We start from the raw sequence: 17,039 nt of genomic DNA, 5'->3' as shown, positions 1-17,039 counted from the left end.
TGTCAGCACTGCTCTGTGATGGAGAGATGCCATCCCCAGGTGTCAGCCCTGCTCTGTGATGGGGAGATGCCATCCCAGTCCCCACGGGTCATTCCTGCTCCATGCCAAGGTGACGGTGTCCTGGTCCCCAAGGGTCAGCCCTGCTCCGCCCCCTTTCTCAGCCAGAAATAGCTGCCGTCCCGTGGCTGGCCCTTGGCATCTGGGCTGGAGCCCAGCACGGGTCGGGGCGAGCAGCAGGGAGCCCGGAGGTGCCACGGGGGGCCAGCCAGGGCCACTGAGCACTGGTGGCCACAGCTTGGCTTCAGCCTCATCCCCAGGGCAGCAGGAGAGCATCTTCAGCGCTTGGGGCATCCCCTGGCCAGGCAGAGGAGGTAAGGTCCCACGCGGGGGGCAGCGGGTGGGTGGGTGTACACAGGGCTCGGAAACGTTCTGGCCTTGGTGGTGGGGACATCAGGGTACAGCATTCCTGGAGAGGGGTTGAGGGAAGGATGGGGCACAGGTCCTGTGGTCACTACACGAGTGGTTGGTGTTTGGCTCAGAGCTGGCAGGGAGCTGCGTGCCAGGCGCCCGCAGCCCCACAGGGACCCTCCTGCCTTCCAGGGCTCTGCAGGGAAGGTGCACAGCCTTGGCCCAAGCTGATGGATGGGAGACGCACCAAACAGGGCTGAGCCATGCACTTGCTGAGCTGAACAGCCTGGGTGCATGGGAGGGTGCTGCAGTGGGTGGGCAATCTGAGGGGTGCAGCCCAAGGGGCTCAGCCCAGGGCTGGTCTCCAGTCTCCCCCCCACAATGAAGCCAGGAGCTAAGGGGCAGCCCAGCCCTGTGAGTGGGGACAGGGAGTCTGCACCCCATTTCACTGCTGACAGGGCTCACCAGCTCCTGGCAGCTCAGGGTTGGGGCTCCCACACCCTCAGGAGCAGCGGCTGAAAATAGCTCTGCTGAGGCGGAGGTGCTGGGGGCAGCCAGGCCCTGCTTGCCCAGCAGGCAGCGGCTGCTGCTCCCAGTAGGCTCAGGACATGAGGACACCAGCTCACTGCAGGCAAGCACAGAGCTGGGAACAGTTTCTCCCCTAAAGAAAGGCAGAAAGGAAAGGGGACAAGAGGGGTCTGCAGGGTGGCACACTTTGGACATTTCCATACACGTATTGAAGGGAATGGAGAGCAGCACAGGGATGATGCCGGCCAGGGGAGATGCTCAGCCAAAGCATGGCCTCTCCCCATGGCAGGCCTGGGGCTGACACGTCTCCATGCCTGGTGTCACCTCTCTCTTCCAGCCAGGCAGGATCTGTTCCCCTCCCATAGAACTGCCCTGGGAGTGCGACAGCAAGTGACAACCATCATGAGACCAGGTCCTGAAGATGGTAAGAGGGCCAGAGAGCCACTCTTTGCTGTTTGATGCTCCCCAAGGACTCTGCATGCTTGCTTTGTCCCCTCTTGCACTACAGCCCCAAGGGGCAGCAAATCGTGTGTCAAAGGCTGGAGGAGCTCATGCACAGGGCCAGGAGAGGCTGTTTGAGACTCAAGCTGAGAGAACTCTGTGACAATTCCTCTCACTGGGGAAATGCCAGTCCCTGGCACGGGCACACGGTTGAGTCGTGCGATGGGGACCCTGTCGGGGGGACACGCTGTCCCTGGGCTGGGCACAGGAATCCCCAGCGCTGCAGCAGCCTCGGCTGAGGCTCTGCTCTGTCCCAGCTTCCCCAGGGGCCCGGCTGGACCTGGGCAAGAAGATGAGCACTCCGCAGGACCTGATGATCGAGGAGCTCTCCCTGCGCAACAACCGCGGCTCTCAGCTCTTCCAGCAGCGCCAGCGGCGGGTGCAGCGCTTCGTCCTTGAGCATCCTGGCGGTAACAGGGAGGTGGGTCTGTGTCTCGGCTCCGCCCGGCCGGGACGGCGCATCCCCGGCTCCCGCAGCCTCGGCAGGGAAGCCATCCCCGGCAGGGCTGCGGGGCTGCGCCGAGGTGATGGGAGAGGAGACAGGGCTCAGTGAGCTGCGCAAGGACATGGGCCAGTATCACGTCGGGCGTCCATCGAAGAGCAAGGGGATGGCATCAGTCCCCCTCTGCACTCACTAACCCCTCTCCTCGCCTCCTGCAGCTCCCGGGGCTGGGGGCGGGCGGCTCACATCGCACAGAAAAAGGTGGCCCGGAGGGAACGGCAAACGGGAGGATGGTGAGTAGGCGCAGGAAGCTCCGAGGGGCTCCCGGCAGCGTCCCGAGCGCGGAGCGGGGCCGGGGGCTGGCGGTGCCCGCTGACCCTGCCGCCCCTCCGCAGGCCGGGGAGGACGGGGCGGCTCAGCAGAGTTACCACTCGGAGCTCCACGTGGCAGCGTCGCCCCAGGGCGGCCCCCCGCAAGTGCCCAAGAAGTCAGAGAAAGTCTTACAGATGAGCAAAATCCTCAACCCCGACGCTCTGGCCCCCGGTAAATGCCACTTACACCCCAAACACACCACCACTGTCAGCTCAGGGACGGGAGGCTGGAGGCAGCCAGCTGCTGCCTGCCCTGGGGTCCATCCCAGCCCCCTCCCCCCGGGGGTTTATACATGTATATTTCTGTTATATACATGGAATCCTGCCCCCGGCAGCAGCTCCACCGTAGCCACGCAGAGGCAGGGCTGTTCCCAGCCCCTCCCCTGCTCATTGCCTCAGCAGCCCACGCTGCCCCTCCTCCCATACAGGCTACTCGGGGCCCCTCAAAGAAGTGCCCCCGGAGAAGTTCAACACCACTGCCATCCCCAAGGGCTACCGATCCCCGTGGCAGGAGCTCCTCGGTGACAAGGACAGTGCTCTGCATAGCAAAATGCAGCTGCCTGTGAGACCCTCCCCGTGGGACTTTGTGAGCTTCAACAGGTAACGCTGGCAGAGGAGCAGGCCCCAGCCTGCCCACCCCTTGGCCCAGTCCTTCAAGCAGCACCTACCATCCTGCCAGGGTCCCTGCCCCTGCAAGGGCTCAGCTTGCCCTTTTCCTGCTCAGGAGCTCCTCTGTGGCTCCTCTGCAAAAGCCCCTATCTCAGGCAGCTCCCCAGATCTCCTCCCAGCTTGTGCAGCTTGAACTCGCCACGGAGCCTCAAGGATGAAATTTGGGAGGAATAATTCTCCCATTGGTGGTCCTGGAGAAGGAGTCACTGCCATCCCTAGCTGGGCTCAGCTCTGGGCCAGCTGGATGAATGGCACAGACTGCCAAGCCTCTCTAATTTCCTTAAGGTACCCAAGCAGCTGCTGGAATCAGTGGGGCTCTAAGGTTAATCTTCCCACAAAGTGCTAAGAGGTCGTCAGATTCCTCCCCACCACCTGCTTCAGACTGAAGTTTTCAGGCTGGGGAGTTTCTGGTGCCTCAGCCTTGCAAGCTCCAGGCTGCTTCCATGGAGCATGGCTGCTGTGCCTCCTCTTACTTCCAAGTTACACTGGGGGTAAGGCTGGGGTCCTGGAGCAGAGACCACCAAAGAGAACCTCCTTTCGGGGAAGGTGCTTGGTGAGGATCCAGGAGCTGGAGATCTGGTGGTAGTAAAGCACCAGCAGTCCATGCTAGATTAATGAGAACTGAAATTTTAAGCTGAATATCATCCCAGGGGATCTGCAAGGTGAGGTCCTGGCTCTGCTTCTCGCTGAAAGCCTCTTTCATGAGGATGAAAGTGGGTTAGCTTTGGCCAAAGTCACCTTCCAGTGGGCAAGCTGCCTCCTGAGCTCCACGCTGGGACACAGCCCTGCCCCCCAGCCCACCCACAGGGCAGCCCCAGGACACAGTAGAGACAGCACACTGGTCTGCACTGGAGTGGAGCTGGGGGAGGGAGGAGGCAGGGGGGGTAGCAGGAGGGACAAGAACAGCCATGGCAGTTGTGGGGAAGCACAGGGGCCGCAGTAGCAGTTCCCTCGGGGTCTCCTTCCCACCTCCCCAGCCCCAGTGACTTTTCCTGGAGCAGTAACCACGAAGGAGCTGCTGTAGGGGGACAAGAAGCTGCTGCACACTCTCTTCTTTCGACATATAGCCATGTTCCTACCTCAAGGTTTATTTATGGCCAGGGACTGGAGCAAGGGCATGCTTCTCAACGGTGCTTTACCCTGTACCATTTCTCCCCTCTCACATGCTGCCTTTCTATTTAAAGCCATGAACTGTTATTTAATACAGATGGATGCTAATTTAACACCAAGCTTCTCGCCACCTCCTCTAATTCTTTGCTGAGGCAGGAAGATTCAGGGAGCCAAGCTGCTTCTAACTGGGCTTTTCATGATCTTCCAAGCTATTGGCTTTTAAATCACTTCTCAGCGCACCAAATACCAAACTGCAGAAAAACAAGCCTTTCAGAACAAATCAGCTGGAGAAAATCCAGGGGCTAGGTGAACCCCAGTATGGGGCACAGGGCAAATTCATCTCAAAGGCAGCTGTGTTAAAGTAGACTGATTTATTCCCAACTTGAAACATTCAGGCTGTGGTGCAAAGGCCTTCAGCCCCCTTGCTAAGAGGTGCTGCCTTAAGGGAGGGCAAAGCCAACCCTGGAAAAGGACTGTCTTTTCCCAGAAGGGAGAATTTCTGCAATAGACCTCTCTTGTTTGCCTTTCTCCCCCTTATTTCTCCCCTGTTGCAAAACAGTGCCACGTTACTCATGTTTGCGCAGCGCTTCCCAAAGCAAATGTTCCCAGCTCTGCCTCAGTGATAGCTCAGCCTCCATGTGCTGCTCCAAAACCAACATTCTTGGCTATTCAGGGGCTGGCACCCTCTTCCCTAGTCCCTTTCCACATTTCTCCAGGAAAAGATGACAGCTCTTGCCCCCACAGTGCTCCCCCTGTTAGTCACAGTTGCAGGGAAGCTGTCCCCAAAGGCAGAGTGGAGCCAGGGCCATGAGACAGACATTTCCCCACACGTGCTACAGCGATGCGGAGGCTGTACTCCAGGCCTCCCTCAGCCCCTGGCACAACACGTTAGCTGTGGGCACCCCTTGCTGAAGGGCTGGGGGCTGTCACCGTTACCTGCTCTCTTAATCTGAGCCCTTTCACCACAGCACACCTCTGCTGCTGGTGGTGGAGCCCTGCGAAGGTACCACTGTGCTTCCCCCTCCCCTGCACACACAGGCACCCCATGCTTGGGCACCAAACCCCGCTCTCCGGGCTGCCACAGCCTGAGCTGAGGGTGGCTCTGAAGCACCACCTCGCTGGGCTTGCAGAGGCTCTATCAGCACGCTGTGCAGGAAGAGAAGGGCTGCAATTTGCTCCAGGCACCACTAGGCTGCTGCTGGGCTCCGGGTTGCTGAAGCCAGAGCGGCTTTCCCTGCGCAGCACCCGCTTCCCGGCGCCGCACTAAGCCTGTCGCTGCTTCTCCCGCCGCAGGACTCCCGCCCCGTTCGACAAGGCAGCGCTCAGCGAGCTGTTCTACGTGCCTGCGGCGGATCTGGACAACCTCAGCGTCCTGGAGGTGATTGCTCACAGACCCAACTTCAACCGCGTGCCGCAGGGCTGGGTGCGGATCCTCCCGGAGAGCGAGGAGCTGTAGCCCGAGCGCTCCTCCCCTTCACCAACGCTGCTCCTCTCGCCAGCCTCCCAGATCCCTCCCACGGCACGGAGGGGGCAGGGAGTCTCCTCCGGGAGAGACAAGCTAGCGGGCTCGGGTTGCCATCCTCTTCAGACCTCAAGTCTGGGACCATTGTGCTTTCCTGTCGTCCCAGCCGCTGTCACGGGGCACTTAGTGCTAAGGATCTCGCAAACGGCAAGCAGAGCCCCCTGAGCTCCCGCAGGAAACACCCCGCAGGGCCTGTCCCCTGGAAGCAGGCAGAGCCCCTCAGCTGCAACACACCGAGCTGTCCCGCTGCTTCCTCACCCACATGTAAGACCTGCTCCCAGAGCTGGTGCCTTTGCAGGGAAATTCCATCTCAGCACAACCCCACGTCTGTCATCCCAGTCAAAACAGCGAGAGGAGGTGATGACTGAGCAGCAGCAGCAAAAGAAGTTACCAGAGACATTTCATGGGTTAAAAGTAGCTACCTTGGGCTGGGCTGGATGACAAAACCAAATGAGAACTGGGAAGCTGCCTGTTTACCAACACAGCACAGTCAAGATGAGCATTGGGAGCTGGAAACTTGGGCCCCGTTTTCTACAAGCTCCTGGCTAGCAGCTGGCATTTCCCCTCCTGCTGCTGTTTGTATGCCCTGCCAAAACATCCACGCCTTCTGATTGACTCAGCCAGATCTGCTCCATGGAGGTGGTGAGCTGGGATCAGGCCCCGCTGCACTGCAGGGAGCTGCACCAGCGGGAAGCTCCTGCCAGGGGATCCTGGCAGCTTCAGCAGCGGGGATGGGAAGCAGAAGCAGTACAGCTGTGACCCTGTAGCAGGCTCAGGCCTCTCCCTGAACACACAAATCACTCCTGAGGATTCAGCTACAGAAACACCTTCTGCAGGGACACTCAGAGGGACTCAGCTACCAACAGGGCAGTTGTCAGATCATCTGGAGAACCTTGTGAACCCGCAACAGATATCTCTAACTTAGCACAGCCTCCCTACAACTGCTTGTGCCGGTTCTTACACTGCCCTTATTTAATGTGGCAAAAGCAGGAGCACTGGGATAAAAGGTTTATTTTCCACCACCATGGTTAAATGGGGCAAGTCAATTTTGTGGTGAAGAGGGCATTTGTAAGGCTGTGCAGAAGAAAGCCTACACAGGGATCCTGTTGCTTGGCAGCTAACTTCCACTCCTCTGCTCTTCCCACACAAACAGGGGAGGACAAGCAAATGGGAAAAGGTTCCTTCTTTAAACATTAAAAATATATGATGCTCAGCTGCTGTTCTGTTCCAAACCCATCTCTGCTCTTTGTCCATCAGCTGAGGAGCCCTTGTACCCGCTGGGACCTGCCTGGAAATAAAATACACACTGTGGTAATGTAAAGCCTGCTGCATTTGAGGTCTGCACAGCACCCATGGGCCCTCCCTCAGAATCCATCCTCTGCTTGCCCAACATCACCCTGTCATGGCTCTTCCCTGACAACAGGCAGCCAGCACACTTGCCCCTGGGCCCTGGTGCCACCTCCATCAGCCTGGCAGGGCTGGCAGCACCCACAGGGCCCAGAGGCATGGTACTGAACATCCAGCTAAGTGCACATCTGCTGTCACTGCCTCCTGCCTTTGGCAGCAGCCAAATAAACACCCAGTTCCTCACATACTGTGCTCCAGGAAGCAGGGTCTAAATTCAAATAGTTTAATGGAGTTGTTTTTTAAAACAAGCAGATGAAGCTTCAGAACAGGTCCCATCACAGTTTGTTTTACAGAAGGAAGTCCACAGATCCATGGCACAAAAACAGCTGACATACAGACAAGCTTCAACTCCCCCCGCTTACTGGATGCAGGCTCCAGGAAAGGCTGCTCCTGGGCAAACACTACAGCTGAGGCACAGATAGAAAATATCTTACCAAAGCAGGAGGTGGGATCCACCTCACAGCTTAAGAGGACACTATAGCCACAGGCCTCCAAAGCCCAGATCCTGTTCCAGATACACCCCTGCACCATGCCCTCCCTCCACAGCCAGCAGTGACATCACCTGACACTTGTCTTGCTCAGGACGTGCAGGAGTAGAAGTGAAGCACCAAAAGAGGTTTTGGTTTGGGTTTGGTGGTTTTTTAAGCAAGAAATCAGGAGAAAGGAGGGAGGAAAATCCTGTGGCAATAGTGAGGCAAAGCCAAGGTTTGGCATGTCCGATAAGCTTGTTTTCCAGTGCTTACTCAGTCCTGGTTTAATATCTCATTAGAATAATAAGCCATTAGTTATCTGTCAGAGAAGAATCCCTGGTCACGTTTCCACAGTCCCTAGTGCTCAGATCAAGGATATCAAATGGGCTTGGAAAGGGTTCGGTCGTGTTTTTCCACAAGTTTATTTCCCAAGTGTGCGAAGGGGCTACACGGACAGCACTGTAATCCTGGCACACCTGAGCCCCCAGCAGCCCTTCCACCTGCCCTCCCCACCCCCCTCACTACAGGAAAGATCTGGGACGCATCGCCAGCCCAATTCTAGTGGAGACACAGAGCTCAGCCTGCCCTGTGTCTGCAAGCAGGGAAATAGGGCTTCTCTAGCTCACCCCCAGCTCAACATACGGTGCTACCACAGTACCTAGGCAGTAACCTTGAGTGCGAGGCTGAGGGCGGCGGGCAGGGCTAGGGGCTGCTGTGCTTTCCTGCGTGGGCACCCATCCTCTGGGGATCTTGAGACGGGTAGTGGATGGGGCCCGGGGCCCGCATGAAGGGAGGCGGCGGCCCCATGGCATGGAACATGTGCGGCCCAAAACCTGCAGGGACAAAGTTGGCAGCTTCAGACAACCACTGCAGATGTACCACTGCCTGAATCCTGACACAGAAAGCAGCTGGCTCACAGCTGTGAACAGCTCCCACCATTCTTAGAGGAGTCCCCAACCTCCCTCCCCTCCCCTTCCCAGTGCAATGGGGGGCAACCCTTACCCGACACACACATCCTTACTCACAGGCAACAGGTGGTGGGGGCACTGGGCAGGGGTCTTACAATGCCAATCTAAATGCCTTCTACTCAAGTGGGGATCAGATACACCCACAAAAGTCTGTAATCCCATTTAAAAAGAAGGGTAGACATATCCACAGAGCCAAACACAAGCTGGCATTCAACCAGCTTCAAAATGACCCTCAAGTTCAGGTTAATGTGGCACTTGTACAGGCAGCAAAAGCACCAAGTAGGTCTCAGTAACAGTGACGGGGAACTCTTGACATGCCTGAGAATTTGCAAGAGAATTCATACCCTAACAGGCAGCTCAGTTTAATTAAACTGTGCTGACAGCTCATTTCAGTTCATTGTCTTACACTGTGTGATGAGGAAAAACAGCTCAGGGCTACAGCACGGCTGAGCAAGGAGGACTAGAGCATCTACCACCGAGTGAGGGACCCCACCTGAATGGCAACCCCAAGTACCTGGAGGTGGTGGCGGAGCGATGCCAGGAGGCGGTGGCAAGGCAATGTTAACCACGGCTGGAGGGCCACTTGGAGGTAGGTTGAAGTAATTTGCAGAAGCCTCCTCTTCTGCAGCTGGAGGGGGGGGCAGAGCTGCAGAAAAAGTACACGGTGGTTATGGAAAATCTCACAGTCAGGATGTGCAGAGGTACCTGCCTTCAGAGAGGAGGCACTGTCAGCTCTTCCACAGGGGCAAACCAGTGCTCTGACTGCACGTATGAAGGTGGGAGCAGCAGGGCCGCACTGCAGCTCCACACCAGGCACCACTGCTCCTCACTCAAACCCAGCTTGGCTTTCTCCATCACACAACACTCAGTTGATTAGGAAAACATGAACTAAGTCTTGAAAAGCGTGTGTTGCCAGCATCTCAGACCTAAGTAACTTTAATTCAGCTTTAACTTTACACTCATCACATAAAGAACTCTCTTCTCATCAAGGATTTGCTTCTAGACAAAGCTCACATCCCACCCCAGCAGGATCTGCTGTAAACCTACTGCACTAACTGCTTTGGATTCACCAGTGCCTGTGCCCTCCTGGACTGCATTACTGCTCTCAGGATCTTAACACCAGCCTCTCTCATGGAAGCAGGTCAGCATTAAAGTGTTTCAGAGGTGACAACAACTTCCTTACCTCCAGGAAGCCCTGGAACTGGCTCCAGCTTTATTCCAGATTCTGTAGTACCTTCCTTGTCCTTTTCTTTTCCTCTTGCTGCCTGGGACCTAAAAACCAGGCAAAAGTGTGAGATCGAGGATGAGAAACAGCAGGACAAGCAGATATTCACAACACAATAGTTTCACTAATCCAGATCCACTGCTTCAGGCCAAAGATGAAAAATCCCCAGAACACTAGGCACAGCTGGCACAAAGCATGCCAACTCTCCTTACAGGAGATGGATGAGAAGCAAAACTACAGAATCTCATCCATAACCCTCAACCAGGAAATTCCTTGCACCATTTGTGCAATCTCAAACCCAGATGCCACTGCTGAAAGAAAACCAAACTCTAAGAATACCCCAACTACTGACCAAATCAGCATCTACTCCAGCACAGCAGCACAACCCTGCTCATCAAGGCTGCATACACTGAAAGGGAAGAACCTTGTGGCAGCCTCCCCAGCACTCACCTGCCCCATTTGACATTGAGCCTGCGCCCATTGACAATGAGCTTGTTGAAGGATTTCTCGGCAGCCACCTCCGCAGCTTGCCGGGTGGCAAACTGGATGAAAGCACACTGCTGCCTCTGCACCACCGTGATCGTCCGGATCTCCCCAAACTGGTAGAAGTGATTCCTGTGGGTGGGGGATACAAAATAAATGCTAATGAAACCCCACTCCTGCTAGCCACAGGCTACACAGCACAGGAGGATCTCATCCTGTGCTGAAACGTACATCCAAACACTTTCTTTTCCCCGTCACCAGTTCAGACTAAGCATTAGAAATCCAGTCTCTTGCTCCTCTGTGCAATGATGCAGCAATGAAAACTCTGCAAGCAGCAATTCTCAGCAGCTAGAGAGAGGTTATGGGACTTTCTTGTAAAAAGTGTTACACAGTATCCCCAAGAGCTCAGAAGGATGACTCATCTTTAAAGAGAGAAATGTTAAGCCAAGCATTTGAAATGTGCCTTTTTATCTGTTCTCCAACAAGCTGGCACTCCTCTGCATTTGCCCACCACTCAGTTCCCCATTAAGGAAAACTGAAAACTGAGTTTATTTTCTTGCTCCTTGCAAGACAGACCTCGTCACTTGAAGATGAGCAGTAATCACAGCATCAAAGTAAAAGGCAAGGGCACTGCACGTCCACCAACACACCTGAGATCCGACTCAGTGATGGTATCTCCGAGCCCTCCCACATACAGTGTGGTAATGGTCTTGTCATCAGGGGGGTCCAGGCGAGGCATGGTCGACGCTCGTTTCAGAAGTTTATCAGCCACAGGGTCGTTAATTCCATAGTAACGATCTTTGATGTTCTGATCAGCCAGAGGATCGTCTGGATCTGTAGGTTTCTCGTGTCTAAGGTTCAACAAACAAAGCAGTTTGTAACCCCAGTCAGGGCTGCAGCAGCTCAAAGAGACCGTAACTGTGACCTTCCCTTCTAAAGGCCTCTGGGCACTGACACGCGTAACCCCCTTCACATAAACGTGCCAAAATGGAACAAAAAGCCCCGAGAACTTCAGCTGCAGCCAAGGCTGCCTCAAGCTCTGAATGAATGGCACTTCTGACAGCTCAGCATTCAACCCCACAAAACACAAGAGCTGGATTTCAAATGGCCTCTTGTTCAAACACAAAGATCTCTGGTTGAGGGGACTGACGCCACGAAGAGAAAGAATGAACTGTGCAAGAGAGGAGCTGCAGTCACCACTTCAGCAAAGCACTACAAGACCAGGCAGCTCATCCCTCACAAACCAACTTGCCCCAACAAAGGCCCTTTCAGCAGTGCCGCGTGCCAGCTGAGCACCCTGGCCCCACCGTAGCCTCCTCCTGCTGGGACATCCCCTGTGCTTCCAGCCCAGAGGGGGCTGTGCCTGTACCTGTAGGGACACTCTTCTCCTCTCTTGCATTCCCCTTTGACCCAGAAGGAACAGATGTGAGGCCGGTTGCGTTTGTAGTACGGAGTGGTCCGAGCCAGCTTCAGCAGCATGTCGCTGGTGGAAGTAGCTTTTCCCAGAGCACCGACCGGCCGAGTGCCATCAGAATTGGCTATCTGAACAGCAGGGAAACCACAAATAATCACACCTACACCACCACTGAAAATCAATGCCCAGAATAGAGCAAGCACATGATGTAAAGTAAAGATAAGCTAGGTCCTTCCTCCCCTGGCCTCCCCTATACACATCCACAGAATCAGCGAATCATTACGGTTGGAAAAGACCTTTAAGATCATTGAGTCCAACCCCTCCCCTGACACTGCCAAGCCCATCACTAACCCAAGTCCCTCAGCACCTCAGTTACATAGCTTTTAAATGTCTCCAGGGGTGGGGACTCCAGCACCTCCCTGGGCAGCCTGGGACAGTGTCTAACAGCCCTCTCAGTGAAGAGGTTTTTCCTAATCTCAGATCTAAACCTTCCCTGTTGTAACTTGAGGTCATTTCCCCTTGTCCTATCGCTTGTTACTTGGGAGAAGAGATCAACTCCCCCCCCATTACAACCTCCCCCACACAGACAGCATGATTACAGTCACCCTTTCTTACCTCTCGCTCCATGTTCTGGGTGTAGTACTCTTTATTGACATCAGACTTGGGCATTTCGTCCTTAAGGGAGAGTCCTGCATCCCGGACTTGAATAGGCAAACCTGGAATGAGACAATAACAAAACAAACACAAAGATCAAGCACAAGCTGCAAAAGTAGAAATAGTTACTGCAACCTGCATTAGCCAGAGGTAACTCCTCTAGTGCTCAGATAAACCACACTGCCCCTGAATAACCAAGATCATCAAGACTTGCCTTCTCAAAGCCTGTTCAGAGATGACCGTGCCAGTTACACATAGTCAAAAGCACTTCACCAACTTTTATTTCAGCAGCCAACACACCGTCTCCTCCTCTTAGTTCCCTTTTTTTGGTACCCACCATATTCCAGGTCAAGCAAACAGGTCTGACAGACGTTCTTCAGCTTGCTGCATGTCTGGCACACCTCTGTTTTCTTGAAGCGCATACGAACACCTGGGCACCAGCGGAAGACTGTGAAAGGCCTGGCACAAATCTGAAAGGCAAAAAGGCCACACTTGTATCACCAGCACACAGCAATGGAGTTACCATTCTGCTTCAGAAACTTGAAGTCCAAACAAATCTAATCTTTCAAAACCCTAAATACAACTTCCTCATCTTAGCTCCAACATTCAGACCTCGAGATACATTTGGTTTTGTTTGGTGCCTTGCTTGGACAGGAGGAAGTTTTAGGAAGGTTTTCTTCTTTATTTCTGATTTATTACAATACCCCGAATGCTGAAAGCAGATCTACTCAAAGGAAGAAAGAAAATCCTCTTCCATTCTAGGTGATGTCAGCATAGAGCTATTAGAGATAAATTACCAATTATAGAATTGGAGAATCATTTCGGCTAGAAAAGACCTTTAAGATCGAGTCCAACCACTCCCCTCACACTGCCAAGCCCACCACTAACCCGTGTCCCTCAGCACTTCAGCTACACGGCTTCGCAATATCTCCAGGTATGGGGACTCCACCAGCTTCCTGGGCAGCCTGGGACAGCTTCTAACAACCCTCTCAGTGACAAAGTTTTTCCTAATTTAAACCTCACCTGGTGCAACTTGAGGCTATTTCCTCTTGTCATATCACTCATTACTTGGGAGAAGAGATCAACTCCCCCCACACACAAAGCCTCCTGTCAGGTAGTTACAGGGAGTGATCCTATCTCCCCTTAGTCTCCTCCAGACTAAATACTCCCAGTTCCCACAGTTGCTTCTCATCAGATTTGTGCTACAGACCCTTCACCAGCTTCGTTGCACATCTCTGGACACGCTCCAGCACCTCAGTGTCCTTCTTGTAATGAGGGGCCCAGAACTGAACACAGTATTTGGGGTGCAGCCTCACCACTAAGTACACACACTTCCCTTATCCTGCTGGTCACGATATTTCTGATACAAGCCTGGATGCCATTGGCCTTCTTGGCCACCTGGGCACACTGTATATGTTACAGCAGCAAGCCCAGTGAGAGGTTATGAGACTGTTGGTCCAGAAGAAGACTACTGCTCTCTGCTTATCTGGTGGAATGGTGCATCTGCTTAAGTTGTATGTGCTGTTTGAGGAAGGGAAACAAGAATTGAACACAAACCTTCCCCTCTCTCAGATGAAAACTGATAAAAGGGGGAAAAAATCCTTTAATTTTCCTCAGTCAATACAACACCAAACACTTCTTGCTCTCTCAGAAATACAGTGGCTTATTTCTTAGCTAACAAAAGTCACCACGTGGCCATACCATCCACAGCAAAACCCAAGCTCCAGTTAATTTATGCACCACTTGTGAGTAAAAACAAACTTCCAAGAGAAAACATGAGACAGTTTAAAATGCAGACATACTTTCAAATATAGCACAACAATACCTGCAAACCCTAACTCTGATCAACACCACCAAATCCTGTGTCTGAACAATAAATTCTGCTATTTTAAGAGCAACTGACTTTGTCTAAGAAAGCACAGAGCAGACTGACCTATAAATTGATTCAGTTAGAGAAACATTTTAAGTTGTTAATGCAGACAAACACTTTTCTGACACTGACAGGTTGTCAGCATTAAGATGCATTGTTCCTAGATGTGCACCCATTCAGACATTCTTTGTTCAAAAGACAGTAAACATACCTTGCATTCTTTTCCATATTTTTCTTTGGTCTGAAATACAATTTAAAAAAAACAATGTAAAGAAATGAAATACAATCAGTTCATTATAAGCAATGAAACATACATATATGCATTACACATACTATACATGTTGTATACAAATGTATACTATACATACACATATACATATAGTGTATAGGCAGCAGTATATATCACAGAAACACAGAATCCTAAGGGCTGGAAGAGACCACAAAAGATCATCCAGTCCAACCCCCCTGCCAGAGCAGTGCCACCTAGAGTAGGTCACACAGGAACTTGTGTGGATTTTGAATGTCCCCAGAGAAGGAGACTCTACAACCCATCTGGGCAGCCTGTGCCAGTGCTCCCTCACCTGAACAGTGAAAAAGTTTTTCCTTGTGTTTTTTTGGAACCTCTTACGTTCCAGTTTGTGCCCATTGCCCCTTGTCCTATCATTGGACATCACTGAGAACAGCCTGGCTCCATCCTCCTGACATCTGCCCTTTAGATATTTGTAAACATTAATGAGGTCATCCCTCAGTCTCCTCTTCTCCAAGCTGAAGGGCCCCAGCTCCCTCAGCCTTTCTTCATAAGGGAGATGCTCTGCTCCATCATCTTTGTGGCCCTGTGCTGAACTCTCTCCAGCAGCTCCCTGTGCTTCTTGAGCTGAGGGGCCCAGAACTGGATACAATATTCCAGATGTGGTCTCACAGGGCAGAGTAGAGGGGGAGGAGAACCTCTCTCAACCTCCTGCCCACAGTCCTAATACACCCCAGGGTGCCATTGGCCTTCTTGGCCACAAGGGCACATTGCTGGCTCATGCTCATCCTGCTGTTCACCAAGACCTCCAGGTCCCTTTCCCCTACACTACTCTCTAACAGTTTGTTCCCCAGCCTGTACTGGTACATGGGGTGATTCTTTCCCAGATGCAAGGGTATACTATAGCACAGTGTTTTTTACCTAATGATGCTACATTTACACTCACCTACCTGTGTTTTGGGCTTACATCTTGGCAGGTCAACAGGACCAAAAACCATCCTAAAAAACTCTCAGTGCATTATTGGTTTAGCAACATTGACTGAGAACACGGTAGGTGCCACCTCATGTACTCAAGAACCAAGTGGAATATGAATAGCTGCTTTTCAGATGAGATGATGACAGATCATTAAGCCCATGAAAATAAGTAGGTTTTGAAAGAGCACCTCTGCCAGCAGGAGAGTTATGTTTAAAAAAACACCCTCATCTCTCCCAGATAATGTGGCAGAATGGAAATGTTAATGAAAGATCACGTAAACGGGGGTCCCACACAACTGGACTGAGGACACAGAAAAGCAACACAGAATGGCCTGACTGCTCTTGGAGGAAGGAGACAGAGGTAAACAAACATGGGGTTAAATTGCCTTGATAAGATACTCACAGCTTATTTTTACAGGTGTGTATTCTTCACATTTTAGAAACTGTGCTAAGCTGTTTAATATTTCGGCCACTTCCTGTTCTCCATGCCACAGGATTTATCAATACCAAAGCTTTGTTTTGTGGCATTTCCTGCACTCTACGCATTGGACTACACCACTGTGCTCTCCTTCTCTTAAATCACATACCTAACGCCATGATAACACGTACCAACAATGGCTGGAACTAAATTCAGCTGCATAGGACCAACTAATAAGGAATGTACATCCACCTCAGCACCTCCTCCTGTAGCTAAGCTTACTTTAGTCCCTGAAACCCACCAGTTCTCAGGCCAACACAGAGGAAAGGACTGCATGGTCCAGCAGGCACATACCATTCGGATGTATGGGTTTTCCCCAAGACATGTCTGGCACAGAATAGGGAAGTCCTGAATTGGGCAAAAAGGAAGAAAATCAAGAATTCACAACAAGCTCTGTCATCACAACAGCATTAAAACGTCATTCTGGACTAACACTACTGAGCTAAACTAATCAGACTGTTTGAAAGACACCAACAGACTCGATGTCTGGGACTGCTGCAAGCCACAACCCAAGGCCTGTAGGGTGAGAATGTGCTGCCTGTTCTCATTTGAAGTATAAATTCAAACAAACAAAAACCCCAAAACTGTATTATTCAGATCTTCCATTTTTAGCGACTTGACTGCTGCAGATGACGGCCCCCGACCCATTGTCCCACAGCATCTATTGTTTGTACTGGGCCCACCCAGGAAAAGCCTCAGCTCTAACGAATGCGGCCGCGGGCACGACGGGCCCAGTCCAGCCCCTGTAGCTGCCGGGAGACCCCCCCCAGCCACAGCTGCCTCAAATCCAGCCTGGCAGACGGGGAAAAGGGGGAAGGCAGAGGCCGCCCACAGCTCCCGTTTCCAGGCAGCGCCGCCCGTGAGGAGGGCCCGGATAACCGCGGCAGCCCCTTCCCGGACAAGGGCTCCGCAGGGACGCAGCTCCCCGGGGTAGGTATCCACGCCGCCCGCCGCGCAGCCCCGCAGGCCCTAGGCCTCGCCAGCCCCCTCCTCCCGCCCCTCCCGGCAGCGGAGGGCCCCGCCACCCATGGGCCGCCCCGCCTCCGCCCCGGACGCACCGCGTCCTCCCAGTTCTGGCGGTTGTAGGTGTTGGAGCCCAGCGACGTGGACATGGCGGCGGCACCCGCTCCGCTCCGCTCCCCGCAGCCGCCGCAAGGCCCCGCGCCGCCCAGACCCGCTCCCGGCAGGCGGCGGCACGCGGAAGTGACGCCACTTCCGCCAGCGACGTGCCGGGAAGGGCGGGCGCCGCCAGCTAAGGGCGGGCGAAACCACTGGCACGGGGGGTGCGGGGGGGACG

At 53.4% G+C, this 17,039-nt stretch overlaps 2 protein-coding genes across 2 annotated transcripts; one reads left to right on the top strand and one right to left on the bottom strand.

Annotated features, from left to right (window-relative positions):
* The first annotated feature begins 145 nt into the window (after positions 1–145).
* MYOZ3 (myozenin 3) lies at positions 146–6,848 on the top strand. The gene is made up of 7 exons (XM_062003140.1): positions 146–371; positions 1,274–1,360; positions 1,695–1,858; positions 2,098–2,172; positions 2,275–2,422; positions 2,679–2,850; positions 5,323–6,848. Exons 2-7 carry the CDS (start codon positions 1,339–1,341, stop codon positions 5,483–5,485), a joined length of 744 nt encoding a protein of 247 aa, XP_061859124.1. The 5' UTR covers positions 146–371; positions 1,274–1,338; the 3' UTR covers positions 5,486–6,848.
* Positions 6,849–7,165: 317 nt separating this feature from the next.
* Positions 7,166–16,932, bottom strand: RBM22 (RNA binding motif protein 22). The gene is made up of 11 exons (XM_062003127.1): positions 16,801–16,932; positions 16,037–16,090; positions 14,254–14,283; positions 12,510–12,642; positions 12,134–12,234; positions 11,474–11,646; positions 10,755–10,955; positions 10,072–10,236; positions 9,580–9,668; positions 8,911–9,042; positions 7,166–8,261 (listed from the first exon to the last, which is right to left on the bottom strand). The coding sequence occupies exons 1-11, from the start codon at positions 16,852–16,854 to the stop codon at positions 8,131–8,133; spliced, it is 1,263 nt and encodes a 420-aa protein (XP_061859111.1). The 5' UTR covers positions 16,855–16,932; the 3' UTR covers positions 7,166–8,130.
* Between the last annotated feature and the right edge of the window lie 107 nt (positions 16,933–17,039).

This window comes from Colius striatus, chromosome 9, assembly GCF_028858725.1.
Source record: "Colius striatus isolate bColStr4 chromosome 9, bColStr4.1.hap1, whole genome shotgun sequence".
Lineage (NCBI taxonomy): Eukaryota > Metazoa > Chordata > Aves > Coliiformes > Coliidae > Colius > Colius striatus.
Note: the sequence above shows the minus strand (reverse complement) of the source record. Positions and strands in the feature narration are given on the sequence as shown.